Below are 26,019 nucleotides of genomic sequence, written 5' to 3' on the forward strand. Positions count from 1 at the left end.
CCTTCAGGTTTTGCAGAACTCCAGACCGACATGACAGACCTGACCAAGGAACTGAATCGCAGCCAGGGCATCCCCTTTTTGGAGTACAAACAGTTTGTCACACGCACCTTCTTCCCCAAGGTGAGAAACCCTATTTATTCCCTGTTATCTGATTTCGACTGGCACATTGACAATACCATTTTTCTCACTGGGGTTTTAATATTTCTGCCCTACATGTCCCATTTCCCATTTGTCACTGCTTGTAATATGCAGGGTAAAAATTCACCATGGAACTTTTAAACATAGAGCAGAAATCCAGTGAGGTGTAGCTCAGTCTGGCACCCTGCAGGACAGTTAATATGTTCTCTATAGGTAAGCATTTTTCTGATGTGCGATCCACCCCGAAGTGGGTCTATCTGTGGGTGGGTGTTTTTCCACCAGTGCAGACGGGCACAGCTCAGCAGGCTTTGTCTTCCAACCACAGGCATGGACTTTCAAGGAGACAGAACAATGGCGGGCACTGTGACATGGAAACTTTCTCCCCGATCTCTCAAAAGACACATCGTTTTCTTTTTTTCTCCACTCACACACCCACGCTGTTTTGCAAGTACAAATGATCTTGCGCAATGACAGCCATGTCGGTTTCAGTGGACAGTGGACGCTGTTTTTTTTGTTTTTTTTGGTTTTTGTTTTTTTATTGGGAAGGAAAAGAGAGGAGGAGAGTGTTGAAAAGCTACATGGAGGGAAACATAAATTCCAGTGTTGCTACTGCAGTATCGTTTCTCCCACAGACTGTATAAAAAAGCTGGCCATAGCCTCCAGGTCTGAAAAGTGAAGCCGATGCAAAGACTCATAAAGCTGGATTTTTTTGTATATACCAGCAGATGTATGGTTGCAAAAAGAGGCCAGATTGTGCAGAAGGTTTTTATAATGACCTACTTCTCCCTTGATTTATAATCAGTCGCTAGTTTCAAGGCAACTCAGCATAATGTTAATTCCGTAAATTATGGTGACATTTCAAGAAAAAAAAAACAGATACAAGTTACTACCATACGGGTGTGCATCCTCAGTCAGACTCAACCCTTTGCGTCACATCCGGCTTTGAATAAACGAGATGGCCACAACCAAAATCTGAAGCTCAGTGCTGTCGCTGTGGAGGTCAGCAAACCAGTCTGTGACATTAGCTTGATTAGGTCCATGTATCATAGACTGGGTTCTGCCATATTTGTCTGCTAAGACAGCAAATGAGCCTTTGTGCTCTTGTTTTTCCATGAGAGCTTCTGGTTGTCTGAGATTACACACGCGCACACACACGAAACAGTGTTAGACACAGACTTAGACACAGTTAGAGTGCCAGCCAGACGTGGCTGTCCTGAAATGACAGACTGTGTTGAAAGGCTGCCTCTTAGCTCTCGGCCACTTTGTCTCCAAAGCCATTAAGGATCATGACATTTTGTGTCACGGTGTCATGTTTCTTTTTCATGGTCATTCGGGACCTTTTCAAGAATTTCTGTCCTTTGCCTCCAGATTTCAAAACTTACTGCCAGCGCATAAAAGCCAGTTCTTTTTGTTTCCCCTGTTTATCTTCCGGTGTTTATGACTACAGCAGACTTTTTATGACAGTTTTCTGTGTGTGATTGTGTGTTTCAGATGTGCTCAGATTACGAGAAAAGTCTGGTCCAACCTGTCTACGAGAATGATGCTCTGGGGCCTCGAGCTTTACCAGAGACCCACCCGCTGCTGCAGGATTGGCAGGTGAGGGGTTAAGCCATTAGGTTGTTAGGTTAGGCTTTCTCCTGCCAAAGTGCTTTTTCACTTTCTTGTTTTTCAACTGGGTCACGCTGAAGCTTATTAAGGTTTCGTGGTAAGGTTGTTGTCGGTGAGCTATAAGCGCGTATTGTGATTTTTCTTTCCCTTCCTTCCTGTGGTTGCGAAGTTTGTGTCTGGATTATGTCACTGTACTGTCTGTGTGAACCCACATATGTATGCATGTCATTCAGGTGTTTCAAAGGACACAAATGTTAGCTTGTTAATGAACGTGCTGCCCGCTAAGTTGATAGCAGGCTGTAGACACACTTCCTACAGGCACTTGGACAAATTCACAGTATGCTTTATAATGAAATAGATCTCTAGTGGGTGGTGTGTGTGTAGGTGTGTAGGTGTGTGTAAGGATGGACGAGAGCAAGACTTATAAAGAGAGTAAAAGAGGGGGGCGTGCATTTTCACACACCTTTGTGAGAATGTGTGGTGAAAGTGAAAGCACATGCATGCGCACATTACAACAAGAGAAAGTAAAGACTGCAGTGCTAGTTTTGGGTCGGCAGCCGGGGGAGCCTGTCTAACAGTGATGAAGTGCCTTGGATCCACATTGTCTTCCCAGGAAGTGTTTTCCAGGTCACAGCAAATAAATCTCATAGGCGGGCATTTATCTTAATGGACACCCCTGTTCTCCTTCTGTCAGGCTGCAAACCACACCATATGGCTGCAGTCCAGAGGGAAGACTTCATCACACGGTTGCTTTAGACGCACTCATAGATGGGCCATACTCATTAAGTCGACTCGGCACATTTAGAGAATATCACACGCAGTAAGAGACTGGAGCAGGATGTGCAGATAGTGTGGAGGAAACCAGAGTGGGAGGTGCCTGAAGGTACACGGGGAGGAGATGTGATAGAAAGATGAAGTGTTCGGTAGATGGGTCACTCAAGATGAGAGGAGGTGAAGTAGATTAGGGGGGACGCAGCAGGTGTGTAATCCAGTTAAGGTGAAGTCATGTAGAGACATAACTGTTTAATCTCCCCTCTGTCATCAGGCCACCAACACAACAAGGCCTAACATAGAAGAGGGCATCACTCTGTTCTCCACTCTCCTCAACAACAAACACTTCCTGATCACGTTCGTCCATGCCCTGGAGCAGCAGAAAGACTTTGCTGTGCGGGACAGGTAACTGCTTCTCTTACAGCTACATTCATTTGTACTACACACAGAAAAACTGCTGTCAAGTAGACGGGTAGGAAACATTTTTTTCTCAGAGAGCCATACTGAATAAGATAAAGTGAAAGACCACACCGCGAACAACTGAAGTGAAGAATGGTGAACAAGGCTGATTAATAAGCAGGTTCCATGTATGAGTGCGCTGCACAGACACAGATACAACTTAATAAGTGGAAAGTAGCATAAAAATTAAATACTTTTATCCAGACACATCATTTTTAGCCACGTAGTATTCCACGTTATGCCTCCTAAAAGGGACAACGCCACAAATAGTAGATAGTAGATACCAGAAAATAACAGTCTCTAATGATGCTTAAGTTATAACAGCCTAATAATTACATACTAAGACCAAAATATTTTTGTGCCAGACTTTACATATGCTCTTCTTTTTTGTGTAAACATGGGCATTTTAAAATAGTAGTGTATTGAGATTTACTCATTTCTGCAGCCAGCCTTAAGTGGCCATTGAACTCTAGTTTTTGGCACTTTGTATTGGCTTCATTACGCTGGTGTTGTGCCTGTAATGAGCTTATATTAAAGTTTAATCCATTTAATAGATCAAAGTTTATCGGTCCTTCCTTTTTTCCATCCATCTGTTTTCTTAACTTATTTAATAAGTTCTGACTTACCAATTTAACATTCAGTGTAAAATCAGTCTTAACATTAAAATTGAAGCTGTGGTCTAAAAACAAATGTATAGTGAGTTTTTCACAGGACACAAGACCATGGTTAAGGCTGTAGGTTTTTCTCTCTATCTGTTGCATATAGCTTGTGGAAAACCTTTCGCTCCAGCTTTGTAAATATACAGACATATATCAGTGTTACTTGTTTTGTTTTTTCCTGATGTCCTAAAACTGGGCTGTCATTGTGAATCAGAGAGAAATTCCAGCGGCAAGACCACATCCTTTTCCCAGCACAACATCAGCACTTACTGAGTGATGTAGCCTCTTTGTGATGGATTAGAGGGGCTTTGTTAGGGAAATCCCCTGCACCCCTGGTACTGACTCAGACACTCCCTGCATTAGATCAAACCTTTATTTGGCTCTGCTGTCACAGGTGCTGAGGGGAGGACCAAATATTGTTGTTGTTGTTTTAATGTAGCTATTTTTAAATCTCCACTGACCACACACTGACAGGGCATGTTTGCTCATCTGTCTCAGCCGCTAATCTGTTTTCTCACCCTTCAGATGCAGTCTGGCGTCCTTGCTCACCATCGCCCTCCATGGCAAGCTGGAGTACTACACCAGTATCATGAAAGATCTGCTGGTGGACCTGATTGATGCGTCGGCTTCCAAAAACCCCAAACTAATGCTCCGCCGGACTGAGTCCGTAGTGGAGAAAATGCTAACCAACTGGATGTCCATCTGCATGTATAGCTACCTCAAGGTGAGGATGGGAAAGAAGCATGCTCAGCAGAGTAATTAATGACTCACACAAGTTTGATTAAAAGGAATTACCGCAGCTTTGATTTTCGCAAATTCTTTAGGAAACAGTGGGTGAGCCTTTTTTCCTGCTGCTGTGTGCAATCAAGCAGCAGATCAACAAGGGCTCAATAGACGCCATCACAGGAAAAGCCCGCTACACCCTCAATGAGGAGTGGCTGCTACGTGAGAATATTGAGGCCAAGCCACAGGTCTGACATCTCATTTAATTAGGCAATGCTGACAATGTCATGCTGACGATCTAAACTCATATTGTAACAAATTGTCCCATGCTTTTGTTTTTGTTTTTTTGCAGAACATCAACGTGTCCTTCCAGGGCTGTGGCATGGACTCCCTATCTGTCAGGGTCATGAACACAGACACGATCTGCCAAGTTAAGGAAAAAATCATTGAAGCCTTTTATAAAAACCTCCCATTCTCCCAGTGGCCTCGGGCCGAGGATGTCGACCTGGGTAAGAGCACATTTTCTCTGATTATTTTCATCCTCTCCCCTACCCAGCCCTCCAAGATATAGTAATCTCCTTTGCAAAAGGTCAATTCCTCTCATGAAGCTCAACTAACCTGAGGCTGCAATGTAATAAATGACAGAATGCATTGAGGAGAGTGTACAGTCATAATCACAAAGAGTTATTGCTTTCAAAAGCTGTGGAGCCTGCAGTGCTGATTTGATTAATGGCCCGAGAATATTTCCACAGGTCGTGACACAGAGAGTTAGAGCACGGCTGCGGTCCATCTTGCATATTCTTTTCCAAATTTAGAAGGAAATTGTCTAACGCTGCTGCTTGTCTCTCCTTTTTTCTTTCCTCCAGAGTGGTTTGACTCAGGCAGCAACAGTAAGCTTTTGCAGGATCTGGACAACTCCTCAGTGATGGAGGATGGCCGAAAGAAACTCAACACAGTCTTCCATTACCAGGTGTGTGCTTGTGAGAGACCATTGTGGTGGGTGTTGCCTTGGTGAATTTGTATATCCCGCATGTTGCAACAGCAACAGCAGGGATGCTGAGAGTGTGAACTGGAGCATGCGGTGCTTTTCATTATGCCTGCCTGTGCTTTCTTGCGTCCTCGTTCCTTCCCTTGACCCGGAAATCATTCCTCCTCCATCATATATCTCTTAAATGCACTTCAAGAAAAGAGGAGGCTTCTGGAAGTATGACAAGTATTGCCACACCTCCACATGTGGTGCCCGAATTGATGTCTGGTAGACTGATGCTGCAGAATCAAGGATTTATCATTTGCCAGGATCGGCTCCGTCTTACCTCGCATCTCTCTCTCCGTCATCCTAACTGGGAGACAAATTAGCATACTGAAAAGCATCCCGTGTAAAAGGTGTCACTGGCTGTCACCGGGTGGGGAGATGTTTCTGTGGCGTTTTATTTTTTTTCGTTTTTTGTAGGTGTTTCTGTTTGTGCTGGAGTTCGCTGCTGCACCATGTTTCTCTTTGTGACTGCACAAATCGTTTACTGCGGCATTAGCACACCGTTGATGGCTCAATTCAGTATACAATATCTGTAACAGTATAATTTATTTCAAATTAGATGTTGTTAACTAACAGTGCGTGATTTTTACAACATTTCGAGGGCCGGGTTATGCTTAAAAGTGTTTTTATTATTTAACCACGTCAGAAGAGACAAGTGTTTTAGGTTCCTCTGAAAGTTCAAACTTAAATGTCATTCAGCGAAGCCTGATGCTGCTGCGCGCTAATTGTTTGAATTATGGAGTCCTCGTGAGTCACTGCATTAAGTGGGTTTAAACGCTGGCTCGTGTTGATTTCACACACAGCTCTAACAAATACAGTAACCTCCCATGCTCTCCTCTTTGCGATTTCAACATAGGATCAAGGTTATTGAAGTTAACCAAAAAAAACCTAAAAGCTGAAAATAAACGCGAAGGAAAATTTTCATAAAAACTAGACGTTTGAAAAAAATATCAAACTAGCTGAAACTGTTTTGTGAACTTTAGCTTTAACTAAATTGAAATAAAAAATATATAGAGGAAATAGTTTTAGTATTTGTTAGTTTTGTCAAAAGTTTTTACAATTTGCCGAATGAGGCTTTGATTGATGTGCTTATAGAGACTCTGGATGTCTACAAGACTACGAGTTAACTGCTTTAAAGGAGTTTTTTTCTGTTTTTATCATAATGTCTGTACTGATTTTCCTAATTATGCCTCTGATGTGTGTCCTTCATTCAATAATAATTAAAAAAGACTACAATTAACACTCAAACTAATAAAAACTTAAGTGAAGCATTTTCAAACAAATATAAAACTGAAACAAGAAAATCAACTCTAGAAACTAAACTGAGTTAAATACATAAACTCAAAAAATACATTAAACTTAAAATCTAATTAGAAAATACAAAACTACAATAACTTGACATAGTACTCTAATGGAGCAGGCCTACCTAAAAACCTTTTCCTCGACACATCCGTCTAGTAAATGCTTAGTAAAACCTTTTAAGCTGTTTTAGTTTTAAATAATTTAAAACTTTAAATTGAAAAACAAGAGTTGCTGGTTTCAGCTCTAGAGTCATAATTTAGTGTAAATGGATTGGAGTTGAAGGCAGCACGGTGATGTGGTGGGTTTGAATGCACCATCTGTGTGGCGTTTACATGTTCTCCTGAGTCCCGGTTGGCTCTCTCCAGGTACTCCGGCTTCCTCCCACAGTCCAAAGACATGCAGTTAGTAAGGTCACGTTAATTGGTGATTGATCATTCTAAATTGGTTGTAGGTGTAGCGTGAATGGTTGTCTGTCTCTCTGTGTAGGCCCTGTGACAGACTGGCGACCTGTCCAGGGTGGGAAAGGCTCCAGCCTGTCGTAACCTTCAGCTGGATAAGCGGAAGAAGATAGATCGGTTGGAGTTTCTTCCAACTCCTATTTCCTACACAGGCGTGGACAATTCATTTTCCCAAGGGTCCACATTAGAAACTCGTTGTTGTTGAGGGCCAAACCAATAAGCTTATAAAAAGTAAAATTAATAATGAGCAGAAATGAGTTCATCTTACTGTTGCAGCCCTCCACAACAGTCCCAGCTTCTCATGTGGGCCCTTGGGAGAACTAATTGCCCACCCCTGCCCTAGTGTTAAACTGCAATTTAAGAAACTTTTCTTCTTCCACAGATAAAGGTGAAAAGACCTGCTGCATAAATCATTTTAAACTGGAGGTCAACCATTCAAACTGAAATAACAATAATAAAGCACATTTTTGATTTAATGGGGTCTTAAATGGCTTATGTTGTAGTAATTCACTGGTAACAAAAGTTTGAATCTATTATCTGGATTTGACGCCTGGCAGAGTGCTATGGAAATGATTGCTGTGAAAGTTATTGAAAAAGTTGTGTGCCACTTTTTAAATTGCAAATTATTTTTTTTCAAAAGTTAGTAAACTGTTATCGAAAACATCTCAGACAAAAAAAAAAAGTGTCTTTGCTCACTCTGGCACATTTGCACCAGTGTTTATTCATGTGCATTATTAATGTCCTTGTTAAATAAACCAGTAAAAGTAATGACAGGCATTGCGTGAGTAACTGATAATGTATACTGTGTATTAATACACTAATATGTATACAGTTTCTCATTTACTGCTTTACTATAGGACAGGAAATTAAATAGAAACTTGTTTTGTACAGCATTATTAAAATGTACTTATTTCATTTTCATTTATTAAAGGACACAAACATTTTTAATTACAGTGTTTTCAGAGAATTAGCCAATTGTTGCTTCTCATATAAGAATTTAATAAGTGTTAAAGGGAAGAATCTTGCATCCTGTCAGCAATGCTACTTACAGCTTCAAACTGCCTTTATAAAAAAATAAATAAGAAAAAAGTAAAATGTCATGCACTTTTCTCCCATTAACAATGTCTTGCCGTGTGTGTGTTTGCTTATGTCCATGTCCATTTGTGCATAAGTAAACAAAAGTTCGGTGACTCTCGCCCTTTGACCTGTTACCTGTACTTGTTAAGTGCTCTGTTTAGTCTTAGCTGAGCCATGGGGACAGAGCTGTGAAAGCAGTGAGCTGCAGCATGTACTAACAGTCTGGGTTCATCGGCGAGGCTGTTCAATCCATTTCACCGTGGGTTGACTTTAATGAGCCCTGCCAGGCTCCCGCAAACTCAACACCTCTCGAGATGCACGCGAGACCAACACACACGCACATGCAAAGCCCTCAGCGGGACACTCCCTCGAGGGCGTGCTTAATGACGCTGTTCTGGTGCACCCCTGCTCACCCCTGACCCCGTGCCCTTTCTCCTCTACTTTCCTCCCTCCCTCCTTCCTTTCACCTTCTCCCTCTTCACAGATCCCAGAGGGGGCATCGCTGGCCATGAGCATGCAAGACAAGAAAGAGAACACCCTGGGGAGAGGTACGCCACCTTCAAACAAACCCACTCGCTGTCTCTTTGTCACACACTCGCCCACACTTGCATAAATACAACCACCCACTCCATCACAGAACATGCTTACAGTAGCTGATCACGAGAACATGACACACTAATGTAAACACGCATGAAACCCCACACCTTCGTGTCCCCAAAAGCACACATCTAAACACACTTGCACCTAATAAATCATAACACATACTAATTCTACAACTTCATTCAGAGCCGTTTTTTCCACATTATAGATGTATTCCATTAGCGTGAGTCACCTTGGGGGGGAAAATGTGACACAAGTTTGCCCATTGTCCAATCTCAGCCCAGAACAAAATGACTGCTATGGCTGTTGACAGATGAGTTTACATACAGCCTTTAATGGCTTGTCCTTTCATTGTCTAAGGTCTACCTTACATAATCAGTACCAGACCAGAGCTTAGTTCTGCTCAGACTGTGTCCATCAAAGCCTCTGTTCTCATTCATAATGGGCCAAAAATAGGCTTATGTGGACCAAACCTGGCTCCCGCTTCAAAGCATCAATGGGGTGTTATGAGCGTGTAGTGCTCCCTGGCTAATAGAAAACACTGTCCTGCCTGCCTGTGATCAGTGTTGAGGGTCTGGACTGAGGCCCGCTGGGCAGGAGCATCTCTAGCTATGAAGTCTGTAATGAGACCACACTTACTATGAGGGTGTTTGTGTGTGTATCCGCACAAATGCCTCTCTTTTGTCTTTGCCGGGGTGTGTACAGTAATTTACTGCATTTGTCTTTGTGCCTGTACTCGTGTTTGAAAACTCTTCTACATGTGTCCTTGTACTCATATCTGTGTACACACGCTTGTGTACGAGCGTGTTTAGATCTATATATAAACAGAAAGGTTTAATGCTTTTTTCTCAGCGTTGGCCAAGCATTACCATCTCATTACACCGGCTCCAGAACCAATCACAGACTCTGTGTGTCTGTCTCCCCTAATCTCTCTCCTTTCTCTCTCCTTTCACGCGTAATCTTTCTCTTTCATTCTCTCAGACAGCTCCCCTCCTTGGCTGGCCCACAGTCCACCTTAATCACTTTCTCCTTTTGCATGCACTCTATCTCTCTTGCAGCCCTGTCAATCTCCCCCGATTTTTTTTTTTCTTCCTCCTATCTGTCAAACTCCCCTGTGTTACCGTATCCTCTTTATTCTGTCAGGTCTCCACCTTGCTGATTGCACATTGTTTCTTACTGTATGTTATTTATTTTCTGTTTCTCTCTCCTCAGTGAAAGATCTGGATACTGAGAAGTATGTACACTTGGTGAGTATCTCCTCATAGGCAATCAGAATGTTTCTGTGAGCTATGTCTAAGTTTATTACCCGAGCTTTTCCTCTGCGTGCCAGTGTTACTCAGCCCAGAGCAGGCCTGATGACAGAGAGAATGGGGGTGAATAGAGGTGAAAAGGAAAGCTGCTGAGAGGACATGACAGCACTAATGCCGCTTAAGCTCTTTTATAAACGTCAGCCAAGATATGGGCCCTTTGACTTTAGAATAATGAGTTCCTTGGATACAATTTGCCGGGTGAATAGTTAGTTTTGCAGGACAGTTCAGTAGTCATTTTTTGACACAAGTAGGTGGAATTTGACTGCTTCTTTCTTTCCGCTACCCCCATGTAGACTTGTATGAGCAAGTCCCAGACATGATGCTGTGCACGGCAACTGGAGGAAAACCATGAGAATTTCCCAAATCCCATCACTTCCCTATTTCTGTAAATTATTTAGAGCTTCAAAATACCCTTATGCGGATCATGTGTCTAATGCAAGAACCAGAAAATTCCCCTCTGGCATTTTGTACAGCAAAGACAGTGGTGCATTCATTCAGCTACTCATGTTGGGGTTCACTGCTTTGATCTATGTGCAGTTAATGTTTTTTTTTACTGGGGGTTTTTCATAGGTGCTACCTCACGATGAGCTAATGGAGAACAAGAGGTCACACAGGCAGAGTCATCGCAAGAAAGTCCTGCCTGAAATCTACCTGACACGCCTGCTGTCTACAAAGGTAACTATAGTCAAGAGACCGAAAGCCAAAACAAAACACAAGTCATCTCTCTGTTCCATATTTTATTACCTGTATTTATTTCAGAAGCCACACAGAAATTCCTTCGTCGCATGAAACCATGTGTCTGCATATGTGTGAGCCGCATTTTATCTCTTCCTCCACAGGGAACTCTTCAGAAGTTCTTGGATGACCTCTTTCAGGCCATCCTCAGCATCCCTCCAGACCGCCCTCCTCTGGCTGTTAAATACTTTTTTGACTTCCTGGAGGAACAGGCTGACAAACGGGGCATCACAGACCCAGACACCCTGCACATTTGGAAGACCAACAGGTAGGCAACTAAACGGTCCGATTAAAATCCTCTTTGGTCAGCCTCTTTGTGCAAGTACTTTTAACAGCTTATCTCGCTCTCTGTCTGTGCAGTTTACCGCTGCGGTTCTGGGTAAACATCCTGAAGAATCCTCAGTTTGTGTTTGACATTGATAAGACAGATCACATGGACGCATGTCTATCTGTCATCGCCCAGGCCTTCATCGATGCCTGCTCCATTTCTGACCTGCAACTAGGCAAAGTGAGTCTGTCACCATCTCTCTCTGTCAACGTCTCTTTCTTGTTTTCAAAGCTGCTTTTTGCAGTTCCTGTTTCCAGCATACAAACCCATATGAATACCAGTGGAAAAGTTTAAAGCTGAAAAAAAATCCCTACAAAACACAATTCTCAAAAAGTGATATAAGTCTTCTATCTAAGTATATTTATTGACATTATTTGTGATGTTCTCTGTGTGTGTTTAAATTCATATATGGAAATAGATCCCCCCTGGGCTTCCTCTGCCTTCCTTGAAAACCTCTGATTTATCATACTGTATTTATCTGTCCATCAGCTCTATGTATCTACTGTATTTAACTAACACACACAAACCTCAGGTCCCACTGTGAACCTTCATCCCAAAGCCTTCAGACTGTCAGCCCCATCTACCTCCTTTCCTCATGTTATTTCAGCCCAGTCGGCTGATCCAAGGTCATGAGCACCAGGGATCTCTTTTTGTGCTGTGCGCCAATGTGTGCGCGCGCGCGTGTGTGTGCATTCGTCTATCTGTCTGTCTGTATATGTGTGCTTGCATGTCAATGTCCTCACTGCTCACAAATCCGTCTCATCCTTCAGACACCGTGACCCTGAGCACGCTCTGCTTCCTGTCTCTCTCTGACTGGCTTCCTCCCTGGAGGGAGCCGAGGACTCATCAAATAATGCTCCTCTTTCACAGAGAAACAGTCTGATTTATACACTTCAGGTCCGAGCCAAAAAGCGAGCGCATCCACAGCGCCAATATTCACATGTACTTGCGGGCAGATGTGTACCTATAGATGTAGAAACGAACACAAAACCTCCCGATATGACAGATTTTTCCATGGTGTCTCATTATTGTGTCACATCTGTCTGTGGAATCGCCAGGTTCAAGGATATGGCCACATTTTCTCCTGTAGGTTAAGGACGGTGGCCTGACACACCTCTATGCACGGTCGCCTGTTTGTGAATGTGCCTCAGGAATAGAGAGTGTAGGGTCTGGATTAGCAGGAGCCAGCAGGGGTGAGGGAGGGGTAGGAGACTAAGCATGGCTCGCTGTTTCCACAGAAACCCTCTTATCTGGCGAGATGCAGGACATAGAGGGCCATAGGGTCACAGGGGGGTTACCAGGCAGATGGGCGAGCAGCAGGAAGTGACCTTGTGGACAGGAAGAGAGAGGGTTCACTATCACAAGGAGCAACTGTAGCCGGAGCCATCCAGTCCCTCAGCACATTAAACCACACAAACATGCAATAGGTGACACAAATAGCTCATGACACATAGAAATGCCAAGGTGTGTTGTAAGCACCTTCACTGATGCTGAAAGCTGTGGCTGTCCGTCACTTTTAACCCCGTCTTTTTCCCTGCCCTACTTTCTCCCTGTCCCGTTCTCTCTCTCCCAGTAACACACACGCAACACAGAGACCGGCACAGACTCGCTCACAACAGTAGCCACAACTGAAACCTAAACATGCCCACAGCCTTTTAGCCTCACTACTTCTCTTCCTGCTTGAATAAACACCAGTGTGAGAGCCTAAAGTGACTGTGGAGAGAGTTGTTTAGACTGGTTTGTTTCTTCCCTGGCTATAACTGTTTGAGTCTCCTTCTGTGCGCAAAGGAAACGGTTCCCTCCCTCCATTGTTTCACTTTAGACTGGTGTAGATAGGCTCATCAACAAATAACATCCAGTTTAATTAAACCGCTATTAGGGCAAAGTGGGAGAAGTGTTCATTTTATTCCAAGAGGAGGAAGCTATTTTACTCAAATGTAGGGGAATGGAGTGAGGGGCATGATATGAGACAATCCTTGGCCTGCCCACAAGCACTGACTGGATGAAGTGTCCTTTTTAGAGTGTTTTATTGCAAATAAACACTGAAGCATATAAAAAAACATTTAATCAGGTTTTAACAGAGGTTACATTTTTTGTGACTCGTTCATCAATGAGAAGCATCGTAGTTATGCGTAGGCCCACATCAAGATCCCAGAGTTCAGATGCTGACGGTGATGCAGTAGGGCCCAGCGGGTGGTTGATGTAAAGTTTCACTTCTGTCTCCATGGATGAGGGGGAGGTGGGTTGCACAGCAGGAGGTACGAAAAGTCAGAAACACTGGATTGAAATGGTATTTAAAGCCGAGCAGCCAGAAAATGATGGGCTTGAGCAGAAACCTCATTGGCCAAGAATTGCAGTATCACAACTTAAATGTAGGGAATTTGACAGCAGGGGAAAGCAGACTCGAAAAAATGGATCAGCAGGAAATAGCAGGCGTTTACCCATAAAATAATAAGGGCAGACTGTGAGTGAGCACATTGTCTTTGTTCGGCTCTTGTCAAAGCTTTATTACTGCTAGATTAGCATGAAAGCAGCACAGTTAAAAGGTGAAATGTATAATGATACAGATTTCAGAGTATATAGTAACCATAACTTTGAGTAAACGTAGTGAGACTAAGAAAGACAAATGTAGTAGTCTGGAAATCTAAAGCAGGCTAAAATGGCCACATAGCCTTAAGGTCAAAGCTGTTCCATTTTTATTTCACAACTCTGGATTTGCAAGGTGTTCTTAATGTCTGAGTACACTGGCTAAAAGCTGCCATTTGTTTCCAGGACTCGCCTACCAACAAGCTGCTGTATGCCAAGGAGATCCCAGAGTATAAGAAGAGAGTGCAATGCTATTACCAGCAGATACAAGACATGCCACCCCTCAGCGAGCAGGAGATGAATGCTCACCTGGCTGAGGAGTCACGAGTAAGTGAAAGATTCCAAAAGTTTCTGTGTGTGAGTTATTTAGTTTCACAAAAGCCTGCAATCACAGGCCCGTTCTTATTTTTTCTAAATGTAATCAAACATGTTGATATCGCTCCGGCAGAAATACAGAAATGAATTCAACACCAACCTGGCCTTGACAGAAATCTACAAATATGCCAAGAGATACAGAAACCAGGTAAGAGATATTCACAGTGCTTTTTCTGTGTTTGTGATCTCATATTTGGATTAGATATGTTTTACTGTTGAAACAACAGCCCCTATTTGGCAGATGAAACATCTCAGTTGAGCCCACTTGCTGTATTAAGTTTCACAGATGGATATCGGAGCGTGACGCATCAGTAGGGAAGATCGCAGCCACGCTGACAGATGTAACATACTGTAGACACCCTAACAACCTTTCCCGTAATGCCTTAGTTGAAAACCTGCAGTATTTTGTTGTTGTTTTTTCTGTTTTTCTGTGTTAAATGTTTTAAGCGGGGAAAATACTCCGTGTGCAATATCTTCTTAGCAGCAGCCGCTATTCAGTCTGTCCAATTCTTTGTTTCCAGCCCACGGATACCTTTCACTTTAAGCAAACAGCGTGCTGTTTACTTTCTCTTTAATCACAACCCCATCTGCTTAATGACTGTTAAGGTGCCACTTCGTATCTCATGTGTCATGTTGAACTAGCCCTGTTCAAGCCCTTGCTGTACTCCCCCATGTTTCCTCGCTGCTGTGACTATTCTCTAGAGAGGCTTAGTCAGTGGTGACTGTGCTTTAATGGAGCACCCTCATGATAATACCGTTTAGCTGCTTTCCTCTGTCAAGCTACTGTACTGACGTGGGCCATGGGCTTAGACTCTGATTCAGGGAGCTCTTTGAATGGCCCCTGATTGCCTATTCTGTCGCCCCAGCTCAGTTCGCTCTGCCTGGTAGCACACTGCCGCTAAGAGCCCATAAATCCCACTGACACGGTGACAACTATTGGGCATGAAAAACAGAGCAGATGTGGGTTTTGTAAATATGTGAAGAGCGAACGCTTTTGTGGTGTGGAGGCATGCATGAAGGCAACAGAAGAGGCTGAAGTACTTCACTTGTTCCTCTGCTGCCTCTCTCTTTCACTTGTTCGACTTTCTATGTCTGGCTGGTTCTCTAAATCTCTCCAGATAGATAGATGCATGAATGCTCGACAGCCACTGAAAGTCTCCTTTGTTGTGTGTTTCTTTTCTATCTCCCTCGGTCAGGTGGTGAACGCTCTGGAGTCGAACCCCACTGCACGTCGCACTCAGCTGCACCACAAGTTTGAGCAGGTCATTGCCCTTGTGGAGGACAACATCTATGAGTGCTGCAGTGAAGCCTGAACCTGCCAATATCTTCTGCTCACAATCTCTTCCTCCTGCTGCCAACTGCCTTTCTCCCACTTACATGGTTACTTGGGAATGTCGGTCACAGGAGTTATCCGTCTTAAGTGTTATTATTCTTCAAGCAAACTGTTACCAGGATGGAAAGCGGCAGAGCAAAGGATTCAAACCTGCCTGTTAAGCATCATACATTTGCAAAGTATCCCTCCTTTCTCGTGGGGATGCTAAGAAATTTTCCCAAATATTAATCCATGAAACAGACGCAGTTCCGACTGGACTCTACTACGCTTTAGAGGGAATGTGTGGGAGCTCAGAGATGGGGGTTTTTGGGATGTCTTTACAGTTACTGGGACCTACAGTTCGCCCTGGTGGCAACCTTAACGCACTGAACCCTTTTCTGAAGGGAACAAGCCAATGATGCACTGTACTGTAATATAATGTCCATAGCAATATTTATAGATGTGTTATAATGCTTTCAAGTGGCCTGTTCATCAGGATTAGTAGGACCATGATAAACTCCTCTCATCTCCTAAAGCCTGCAACGTTCTCAGGTGTGATTGGTGAAGATGGGCGTTGGACTTTCATTGGTGCTTTCAACAATATGTCCCAATGTGCTTCGCAGGTTGATGACGGGTTGCGGAGGAGTGGGGCGACGAATATAAATGACTGAAATTTATGAAATCAAATGTAATGTAGTTCACTGGGAAGAGCTGCATCAGTATATAAGTGTTGATCTGTGTGCTTGTCAATGAATGGTAATCATGTTGGATTCTGATCAAATTTAAAAGAGGGAAATTTACATTTAAGAAAAAAAAAGTGAGCTCAATATAATCAGAGGAGAGACTGTATTTGTGATGCCAAATGACTTGTCAGAGTTTGTGAAATAAATTACAGTATTTAGGATTTTAAAGTGTCTAGTAATGGCATTTATTATACTAATTCTCAGAGTGGTTCACTTCTAAATGCATTACAGCGCCACAGTGAATTTTAACATTTGAAAACCATTATGATTTGGTCTGCCACCTAAAAGCCCACAAGCTAGCATCTGGAACTTCTCAGAAATCCTTGTAAATGTTCTCATGAAGAAAACGAGTAAAGGGCAGGGGGGATCGTGCAGACATTTAGCTTTTGTTTTTATTGCAGGACACAGAACAACTGCCACAAATCCTAGCCATTACAGTAATATTCCTGTTTCACCTTAATTCACACACTAGCATTCTGACATTCGCATACATAAACATCCAACTCACACATGTACAGACTCTTGCAGGAGGTCCATATTTCTTTACACTAATCATCTCAGACAATACCAAGAAGCTAACCTTCTCAGCTTGATCAACACGGCAACTAGAATAGAGTTAGAGAGACAAGAGTAGAGCTTAAAAACTCATCTAAACAGAGTAATTCCACTCATATAATTGACTGTTTAAAGCACGTTTTTGGATACATAATTAGCTGTGATAATTACTTACAGTTGGATTTTTACCCAGTTTGTGTGTTTTTGGAAAGTGGAGAGCTCATATGGTGCTCAGTTGGATGACCACCAAGTGGTCACCCCTTTGGATGCCAGGTTAAAATCTGTGAGACCAGCTGAACCCTCCATAATTAAATGGATTAAAAACACACATGCAGGTTTTTAAATGCGTCAGTCCCGCTTAAAGGTGCAGTGGCGACACTGCAGAGAAGACAAAAGGAGAGGTAAGTCAAGAGGATTGGCTGATTGAAGGTAGTGCTGCTTGGCGGTGGTGGGTCCCCATCTGAGGCAGGCACAGATGGGACAGAAGAGGGTGAGAAAGGGAGCACAGGTCAAGCGGGGGCCACCTGGCTTGAAGAGACGGATGAAGTCTGAGTTTTGGAGACGGCGGCCTCATCTTCTCCAAATGGGTTCTTTCCACAGCACACCGTGGTGATCATGCAGTTTCTGAACTGGAGGTCACAAAAACAAATCACAATCAGAGTTATGATGCCTTCACGGGTTGTCAAACTCATTTTACATCGCGAGGCCACATACAGCTCAATTTGATTTTTAGTGAGCCAGATCAGAAAAACTATTGCCTATAAAAAGACACCTGCAAACTGTTTAAGTGTAAATAATTTAAATTTAAGTGTAACTACAAATTTAATCATTGAGGTTTCAAAAGAAAAAAAAAGTGCAATTTGTGCAACAACACAGGCAACAATACATCTCAGCCTTTATATGACAAAAAATGCTTAAATCAAAGAAACCTATAAAAACAGCACTTATGGCTTAAATTATGAAATAAAGGTTAAAAATGAAAGAAAAGACAATTACAGGTCATTATCTGCTCATTTGAATATTTTTTATTTTACTTTATTTTTTTATTTTGGGCCATAGTTAATTAGAAAAAAACGAATTAACTATTAGAGAAATGTTCTTAAATTTAGATTTACTAGTCAAAGTAGAGATTACATTAGTGTACCCCTGTAGTTTCCAAGTTAACGATTTGTTAACCTGAAGTGAGCAATGAAATGAAGGATAAAGAAATGGAAACACTACTAGACAATTAAACCAAATCATTTGAAAATGGGCAAATCTGGTAGAATCACACACACATCTGAAAAAAAACACACAACCCCAATTGCTGGGAACAGGAAATTTGTTACTATATAAGCTAAAATTTACTATGTAAAGCGCTTTTCTGAAAAGTAACCACAGCTGTCAGACACATGAAGCCCACACAATTTCCTGCAAAACTGTGTCAAAGTGAAAATGCGTTCATGAAAATACTCTTGTACGTCATACCTGTCTGTTTAGCAGGATGTAGATGACTGGGTTGTACAGAGCGGCACTCTTGGCGAAGAAGGCGGGAGCAGTCATGAATACTGGCCCAAACTCAGTTCCCTGATTGGCAAAGATGTACCAAGCCACGCTGGCATAGGGCACCCAGCATACCAAAAAGGAGATCACCATGACAATGACCATGCGAGTCACTTCTTTCTCTGCCCTCTGGGTGGTTTCAGACTCCTGCTGCTGAGCTGCAGCCTGACAGACAGATTCAGGTTAACTTAAACCTCTAATCCGAATGTAAACAAAAGGCTTGAGCCCATCACGACTGCTGAACAAAACTGATTAGACCACCGAGATGACTAACACTGTTTATTTAGTTGTGTTTTTTATGTTGTGGAAAAAACAAACGCATTATCCTATGGAAGCCCGTTTCCACCACTGAAGCGATTTCTTTTTTCCTGCCAGTCAGAATTTTGCAGCATTATTTCAAATATTCAAATTTTGAAATAATAACTTCAAGTTTTGTCTTAGCTCTACCGATCTCTCACTGACATGAGACAAGTACTCCCTCCAAAAACAGATGAGAATTCATGCCCGTGACTTGTGAACGTGCACAAATTTTTTTTTGTCCACATGGGGGCAGCAAAGGTTGAATACGTTATTCAGAACAAGACTTTTTGGCATAGCTAGTGTGGAGGTTAAGAGTTAGCTAGGCATTAGCATTGTAATGCATTTTATTTATTGTATTTGTACTGTTTGGTGCTGAGCAGAACGTAAGTCCATTATCAGTTTTTATTTTAGGTCTGTTCTTGGTCTGACTAGCTACAAGCAGCACATGCTTAAGCTGTAGGTTTCAATGGAGAAATCGTAATGGTTTTAAATTTATCTTTAACTTCGTCTGCTGTAAGATAGTTTCAAAAATACAAACAGTGACTTATTTTAGGCATGAAAACTTACCTCAGGCTCACATCAGGCTAATGTAATTTAACATATGTAAAGACCTGCTCATATTTCACACGAATGTTGAATGATTAGATTTTAGGAGAGACTGTCTCTCACTACACTAACTATACATATCTTCCCCGTTAGATGCTTGATTCTCTTTTTTGTTTAGCAGCTAATAACAAATAAAGTGTATTTGTAGTGTGTAGGAGGTGATGCTGGGTTTTGGGTTTTTTGCTAAAAACGTTGATATATTGACACAAAGTTGACATTGTGTTGACTGCAGTAGGCCAATCAGTGCAATAAATTATCATAATCTAGACTTGGTATAAGCTGTCAGCCAAAGCATTATATTAAACATTGGCCTAGTATTTTGCAGTTGGTGCATCCTTATCAAAAAACACACACGAGAGGCTATGAGAGCAGTAAGAGTGTACCAGATCATTAAAGCTGGGTCACGCAGCCAAAAACAGTCTCCCTGAAACTCCCTCTAAATCTCCCCAAAGCTGGGAGGAGCTGCAGATTCAGATAAAAAAAATTCTCTGTAGGTTATAAGCAACCTATTTTAATCTGTTTCCACATGTTTAAACTACCATTTGACAGATGTACTAAAGAATGCTGATTATAGCCAATTTAAATGAAAATCTGCATTATAATTGTGTATAATCACTTATACATTATAAATGCTCTTATTCTATTATTAATAAAGGCATCAGGACGACACAGTGAGCAGGCAGACTGCCCTTTAGCCAGAGGACCTGGGTGTAAGCTGCCATGTTGGCAGGGATCTGCCCTCCTGAAGTGTCCTTGAGCCCCTAAATCCCTTACATCTCCAGAGACTCTGTGATGTGCAGTACCCCTTGTGAAAGGGAGCAAGGTGAAAAAAAAAATCAAAAAACATAATAAAGTGGAATTTTTCTACAGGGCTAAACAATATATCAAGTCTTTGCTATTAATATTGCTTTGGCAGTGGCATTCCTACCGCTCGCACAGTGCAGAGGAGGCTAGTGTAGCAGAAGAAGATGATGAACAGGGGGATACAGAAGTGGAGGACAAACATATAGATGACGAACGAGGTGTTGTTGATCTCAGGCTTGGGAGTGTAGTAGTCAATCCCACAGGAACACTGCATTCCCTCTGGGATATACCTGCACAACACACAATAACTCAAAGACTTCCGCCAGCACCATTACACAGAGTATTTGTGCCGCATGTGTGATTTACACTAGTTTGCAGGTTTTAAAAACATAACTATAAAACTGTTTTACTGGGAAAATGGTCCTCAGAATATTAATCAAACAGAGTGTAGACACAGAAACAAACTGTACCGGGACCATCCAAAGAGAGGGGGAGCAGCACAGGTCAGGGCCATGACCCATGTGAAACCCAGGCCAGCCATGGCATGTTTTTCTCCAAACCGGAAGTTGGTCATCGGCTTACAGACCACAATATAGCGCTCAATAGCCAAAACCACCAGAGACCAGAGAGCAATCTCTCCTGAAACATGAAAGAAAGCATGTATGGAAGTTTAAGTACAGCATCTCTACTGACATTAAACATGAAATAATAAAAGCAGTATATTAGATTCAAGTTTAAGTAATTAGACAAACTAATTTCCTATGAAAATGAATGACTTAATACATTCAAACCTATGAGAGTGACCCAAAAACAATAGCAAATTTAAAGTGTGACTTGTTTTGTTCTAAATCCACACAGAAAACACAGTTTACACAATTCTGACTCTTACCTCCTAATGTGGCAAAGAATCCTTCAATATTGCAGCCGCTGACACCTAAGACGAAATATCCATGCAGGGCCGTGTAGAGCGTGACCATGAAGCCCCCAACTACCATAAAGAGGTCGGCCACCGCCAGGTTGAGCAGAACGTAGTTCAGCGGGGTCCTCAGCTTTTTGTGCTTGACAGTGACGTAGAGGGTGAGAAAGTTAATGGGGAAGGAAGAAATGATGAGGAACAGCATGTACGCTGCAAGAAGAGAGTACTTCCAGGGCTCAGCCAGGTAGTACTGGGGGTACTCAAATGGGCTGCGCACCACCCCAGTCTTGTTAGACATGGGTACATAGAAGTTGGGTCCTTCTGTGCCATTCATGGCTGCAGGTGTTGATGCCTTTTCTTCTTCTAAGACCTTAAAAGTGGATGAAACAATCTGTGCCTCTCTCTCTCTTTTTAGAATAAACTACTATGAGGGAGTCTTTTGGTGTAGTTGAAGTGGAAATGAGGGAGAAAGGATGGACGGTGGAACGGCTCTTGTAGAAGTAAGGTGTTCTCTGCAGCCCCCTGAGGAGGTGCGGCACCTTTTAAACAGGCTGGTCGGATTAGGGACTTGCAAAGAGTGAAGTGTTAGGAAAGATGGAATTAAGACACACAATGTGAGAGTCCCTCTCTCTCTCTCACAGACGCACACACAGATACACACACAATGGAGAAAACTCCAGAAATAGATATGCAGTATGTTAAGCAATTTCAAGGTGAGAGGTAACAGCCATGGTTATCCAAACCCCATCATTACTGTCATGCGCATCAGTGCTGCATCAGAATGAGATGAGAGAGTAGGAGGGAAAGGGAAGGAAACTGTCTGTGATCTGAACCGTGCAGAGTAGACCAACTATAAATGAAATTTCTTGAGCGGTCCAACTTATTTGCATCTGTAAAAGCCTAATCCCTAACCAATGCATAATGCAGAGCTCAACTCATAGCCTTGAGTGAACTGCAATTAGAATCTGAGAGACACAAACACAAATCAAGAGGGGCAGCTATTGTCTTTGAAGGATTAAGAAAACTCGCAGTTTTACAAATTGCCAATATACAATTTATTCAAAGGATATTTGCAAGCATATAAAAATCAAATTCTTGTGACTTAATAACAAATGATCTTGTATTGTTATCAAACGTACAGTGCAGCTGTAGTGCATAAAGCTGTAGACTTGATGGTAGAATATTATCTCATTGTTGTGAGTAGGAAAATTCTCTACATAACAAACACATTTTGTATTATATCCAAAAAAAAAAAAAGTTTTCTATTTATATGTTTACACTGTACATTTACAGAGTGAATGATGTAATCATGACTGGCCCGGGGTAATCTGATCCTAATAATCCAGGCTTTATTGGCTGATGGTGCACTTTTCTTACACTCTGTAATGACCGACACACAAACACTCTAGGTATTACTTCAGCCATTCAACCTTGGATAACAAAGAGCTGCTCCTATAATGTACACCCGCCAAACGTACCGCACAGTTTTAAAGAAAATGTAATCAGAAGACAAAAATGTATAAATTAGGTGCTCCACTTTCAGTTCACCGTCAGTTTGGTTCGTCGATGGGCCTCCGACAGTATGGGCAGCAGTTATGCTGAAGCACCAGAAGCTCATAATCTTCACTGTGAAACATCTGCAATAAACACAGCACGAGAGTGTGAGCAACTTGACAGGAAAATAAAGAAATAATTCAAAAACTTTGTTCGTCAAAGAGGAGACCAGGTGGTTAACACTGGGTTCTGCTAGCTGAATGCATTATAAACGCCGTACCTTGAAGCAGGTAGGACACATGGTAATGCTGACTTCAGGCAGCAGGGAGCGGAAGTATTCCCATTTGAGCGGCCTGGGCCAGCGTTTGATCAGCACGTCCCTCCTGCTCATGGCGCGCAGCACAGGACGACTCACCTTGACTGGGACAAAGTTTGAGCCCCCCTGCTGTTTATACACAAAAATGAACCATTATAGACTCCGTCCTTTCACCCTGTCCAGCTGGCTTGCCCATTTGGCAGAATATTAATCACCTCATCTATTTTGTCCTTTTTCTTATTACCTCAAAGCTCATTTTGGCTGTAAATGGATCTTCCTCTTCATCGTCCAAACCCTCATCCATCCTCAAAGATTGGAGATCTTATTGTGTTTATTTGAGAACATATAACCAAGGCGATGCACACATTTTGTGTCGCGTATATCTTCAGTAATTATGTTTGCAGAGCAGGAAAACCCCTTACAAAATTATCCCCGAGAGACTTTTCTAAGAGGCAAAGTGTTCAAAATTAGCTGTGGCTGTCAGTCACTTCACGGCTCTGGAAGAACACAGCATACCTCAGTGCCCTTGAGTGTCTGCTGGCTAATGCAGGTTAATCCCTGCACTAGGGCTGTGGCTACGGCTCTCAGAGGGTTAGTGTCATTAAGATGAGACAGGAGAGCCTCAGTAACCCTATTAGCTCGAGAGCTAAGATGACTTAGTTCTGACAGCTTACCCACAAGTACAGAATCAAGGCCAGCGCAGACTAAACAGCTTCTTAGAACTGTCACAAGGCAGAGGAGAGCCACGTGCTTCATTTTGAGATGTGCACTGTGTTACAGCATGAACACAGACTTGCGGCACAGTAAAGGCTCAGTAGTTCTTTTATAACACATTAATAACCCTTGTTTGTCTATATATCAACATATAACTGATGATCAAAGGATACCACCATTGTCTATATCCTGCCATCGTGCAGCCCTCTGATCTGTGTGAGGAACTTCTAGATCAATAAGAGACAGAGCATCCTCATCAGAGATGTCTTCCTCCAGGTAGAACTGGACCAGCGGCAGCACATCTGTACAAAATCACATGCGACATTTAAAAAAAATCTAATAAAACAAGCAGATTCCTTGGTGGCATATACTGCGCACGGTGTGTATGAGTGTCAGTGACCATATGACGAGGCGCAGTAGATGAAAGGCTGCCTGCAGTTAATGCACACACTCCCCTGGTTGTTCAGCAGGGGGTTGTTGGTGGAGCAGCGGTAGCACATCATGCCCTCAATCAGATCCTGCAGCAAACACAGGTGGGTTTAACAAATATGATAAAGGTCACAGCTCTAAAATTTCAAAAACATCACATACACACACACCTCTTTGTCGTGGAAAGGTTTGGAACGAATGGTGAGGCAGCCCAGCTCTATAGACTCTTGGAAGCGTGAGGGAATGTGCAGCTCCTGCAGCTTCTCGTATGCGTACCTTGCAAGCTTATATGCACCAAGCTGTCGGCTCTGCTTGGCCAGCGCATATAAAGTGTTTCTATAATCAGGTCAAGGAAAAATAAACCTGGGGAAGATTTGGCACAGAATTACTGCTTTGTAGATATCTTATTCCAAATATTGTGGGCGTATTTATACTTGTGTTACATTAGCAGAACATCAGCTGCGCTAAGCCAGCAACACTGACTGCATGCCCAGAAAGTAATAAATTAGTTTGTTTGTAGGGGTTTTTTGTGTTTTAATTGAGGACGAGTTGCTTATTTGTATTTATACAGAAACATATTGTTACTAGAGGAGCTCTGAGAGTGGCAACCAGAGGTCAATGAGTTGCAGCTGCAACAGCACTACAAAGGCACTTCTCCATCACCTAAAACTCAACATTGTTTCTGTTCTTGCCCCTCTACCCATCCGCTCTTGATTCTCCTCCTACACACCCAGTTTTGTGACTCTTGATCAGTGCACGTCCTATTGTGGAGCTGTTTAAGTGCAATTTTGTGTGTGTGCGTGCAGTGTTTTAAGTGTTGAACCAAGTTGAATGCAATTTGCTGAGACTATAAATCCAAGTTCAAAGTTTTTGGAACATTTCAGCTTGGCCACAGAGGATTGCAGCTGCTCGGCCTGATTTCCTCTTCCAAGGCTGCGCTTTCCTTCCTCATTCCAGAGTCCGATGTGTGCCTACATAGATTTGCCCATGTGGCTGTGGGTGTACGCGACCGTGTATGTGTGTATTTGTTCAAATTAAAACCTATTGTTCAGTGTGTTTTTGTATGCATACTTTTGCACAAAGTTCAGCAATCAAAGCACTTGTTTAGATAACAGAAAATGTGTTTCTTGCCGGCATCGGCTCCTCCTCCCCATCAACACCCCTTTTCTTTCTCTCAGCAGCACTTTGGTTTCCGGAGTGGCGCCAACTCTCCTGATTTCTCCCTACATCTATCTATTTTCCACCGCTCTATCTTCACTGCCTCTGCCAGTCGTGATTTTAGAATGGTATCTATCTGTCGCAGAGAGTTTTCCACATTAAGAGGCCCCCATAATGCTCCATTTTCTAAATATTTGCTGAGATCTAACACTACGTTAAGTCCATTTTCTGAAATGTTAGGATACACTTTAGAGATGCCTGGTGGTATGTCCTTTGTGAGGTTGTTCAGGAGGAATCTGCAGATGTTGAAGAGCGTGTCTGGCATGTGAGAACTGAAGGGCTCATCCTACAGATAAAGACAGTTAAAAATATACACATGTAAGTTTAAGGGGTCACAAAGTGTTAGAAATCTCAGATAAAAGTTTTAAAAGCTCCATTTCCAACTTTTTTTCCCCGTCATCTTTTAACCTGATCTAAAAGCAGCCTAACCACTCAAAGTGCCTCATTCCTTCTCAAAGTACCCTGAAGGAAAAGATGCATTTTCTTAAAAAAACAAAATCACTAACAGCCCTTTATCCCTATAGTTGATAGTTCAAATCTATAGTGCCTGTCTGGGAGAGTTAAAATGAGATATAGAGGCTTCCTGCTCTGGCCTGGATCACAGCGATGCCTCTCTGTTGCAGGGGTGTGACCATAGCAGAGCAAAAAGCTGAAACAACAAACTGAGAACGCTGACACAGGCCAGGTCACCCATACAGGGCTCATAAGCCAGAACCGCTCGTTTGAAAGTAAGTTAGAGCTGCAGGCTCGGAAAAGAGGACTGATGGTAATAGAGGTCAGGGAGGTTTCAAGAATCTAATAATGGAGGTTCCTTCAAGCTGATATTTCCCTTCAATAAACTGCAACCTGACTGCCTTTAATTCTCTCTTTTGTCCCCTGCCCAACACCCTCTATGAATATTTTAATTT

The 26,019-nt window shown here is 42.5% G+C and overlaps 3 protein-coding genes across 3 annotated transcripts in view; 1 reads left to right on the forward strand and 2 right to left on the reverse strand.

Annotated features, from left to right (window-relative positions):
- Positions 1-16,385, forward strand: part of plxnd1 (plexin D1) — a 73,025-nt gene extending 56,640 nt beyond the window's left edge. The window contains exons 22-36 of the mRNA XM_084915894.1: positions 8-120; positions 1,630-1,734; positions 2,792-2,922; positions 4,161-4,359; positions 4,460-4,606; positions 4,711-4,867; positions 5,225-5,328; positions 8,713-8,776; positions 10,041-10,075; positions 10,709-10,813; positions 10,978-11,141; positions 11,234-11,381; positions 13,974-14,114; positions 14,236-14,310; positions 15,359-16,385. Coding sequence (XP_084772020.1) covers positions 8-120; positions 1,630-1,734; positions 2,792-2,922; positions 4,161-4,359; positions 4,460-4,606; positions 4,711-4,867; positions 5,225-5,328; positions 8,713-8,776; positions 10,041-10,075; positions 10,709-10,813; positions 10,978-11,141; positions 11,234-11,381; positions 13,974-14,114; positions 14,236-14,310; positions 15,359-15,475 — 1,805 coding nt within the window. The 3' untranslated portion in view covers positions 15,476-16,385. The remainder of the gene's footprint in view (positions 1-7; positions 121-1,629; positions 1,735-2,791; positions 2,923-4,160; positions 4,360-4,459; positions 4,607-4,710; positions 4,868-5,224; positions 5,329-8,712; positions 8,777-10,040; positions 10,076-10,708; positions 10,814-10,977; positions 11,142-11,233; positions 11,382-13,973; positions 14,115-14,235; positions 14,311-15,358) is intronic.
- Positions 16,386-16,591: 206 nt separating this feature from the next.
- On the reverse strand, positions 16,592-21,875 carry exorh (extra-ocular rhodopsin). Its single transcript, XM_084915930.1, has 5 exons — positions 20,914-21,875; positions 20,495-20,663; positions 20,149-20,314; positions 18,240-18,479; positions 16,592-17,401 (listed from the first exon to the last, which is right to left on the reverse strand). The coding sequence occupies exons 1-5, from the start codon at positions 21,272-21,274 to the stop codon at positions 17,282-17,284; spliced, it is 1,056 nt and encodes a 351-aa protein (XP_084772056.1). The 5' UTR covers positions 21,275-21,875; the 3' UTR covers positions 16,592-17,281.
- A 96-nt stretch (positions 21,876-21,971) lies between these two features.
- ift122 (intraflagellar transport 122 homolog (Chlamydomonas)) overlaps positions 21,972-26,019 on the reverse strand; it is a 28,798-nt gene continuing 24,750 nt past the window's right edge. Inside the window, exons 23-29 of the mRNA XM_084915905.1 lie at positions 25,297-25,397; positions 24,064-24,229; positions 23,865-23,982; positions 23,638-23,766; positions 22,995-23,071; positions 22,715-22,879; positions 21,972-22,577 (exon numbers count right to left, since the gene is read on the reverse strand). Coding sequence (XP_084772031.1) covers positions 22,491-22,577; positions 22,715-22,879; positions 22,995-23,071; positions 23,638-23,766; positions 23,865-23,982; positions 24,064-24,229; positions 25,297-25,397 — 843 coding nt within the window. The 3' untranslated portion in view covers positions 21,972-22,490. The remainder of the gene's footprint in view (positions 22,578-22,714; positions 22,880-22,994; positions 23,072-23,637; positions 23,767-23,864; positions 23,983-24,063; positions 24,230-25,296; positions 25,398-26,019) is intronic.

The sequence above is a fragment of the Perissodus microlepis genome, chromosome 20, assembly GCF_051167445.1.
Source record: "Perissodus microlepis isolate ML-2025 ecotype Zambia chromosome 20, ASM5116744v1, whole genome shotgun sequence".
NCBI classification, from domain to species: Eukaryota; Metazoa; Chordata; class Actinopteri; order Cichliformes; family Cichlidae; genus Perissodus; species Perissodus microlepis.

Bases quoted from the DNA above. Each gene is read 5' to 3' on its own strand.
- exorh (XM_084915930.1), bottom strand. From the start codon at position 21,274: ATGAATGGCACAGAAGGACCCAACTTCTATGTACCCATGTCTAACAAG. The intron at 20,664-20,913 runs GTAAGAGTCAGA...TTCATGTTTCAG, and splicing joins ATTCTTTGCCACATTAGGAG to GAGAGATTGCTCTCTGGTCT. The intron at 18,480-20,148 runs GTAGGAATGCCA...TCTGTCTGTCAG, and splicing joins TCCTCTGCACTGTGCGAGCG to GCTGCAGCTCAGCAGCAGGA.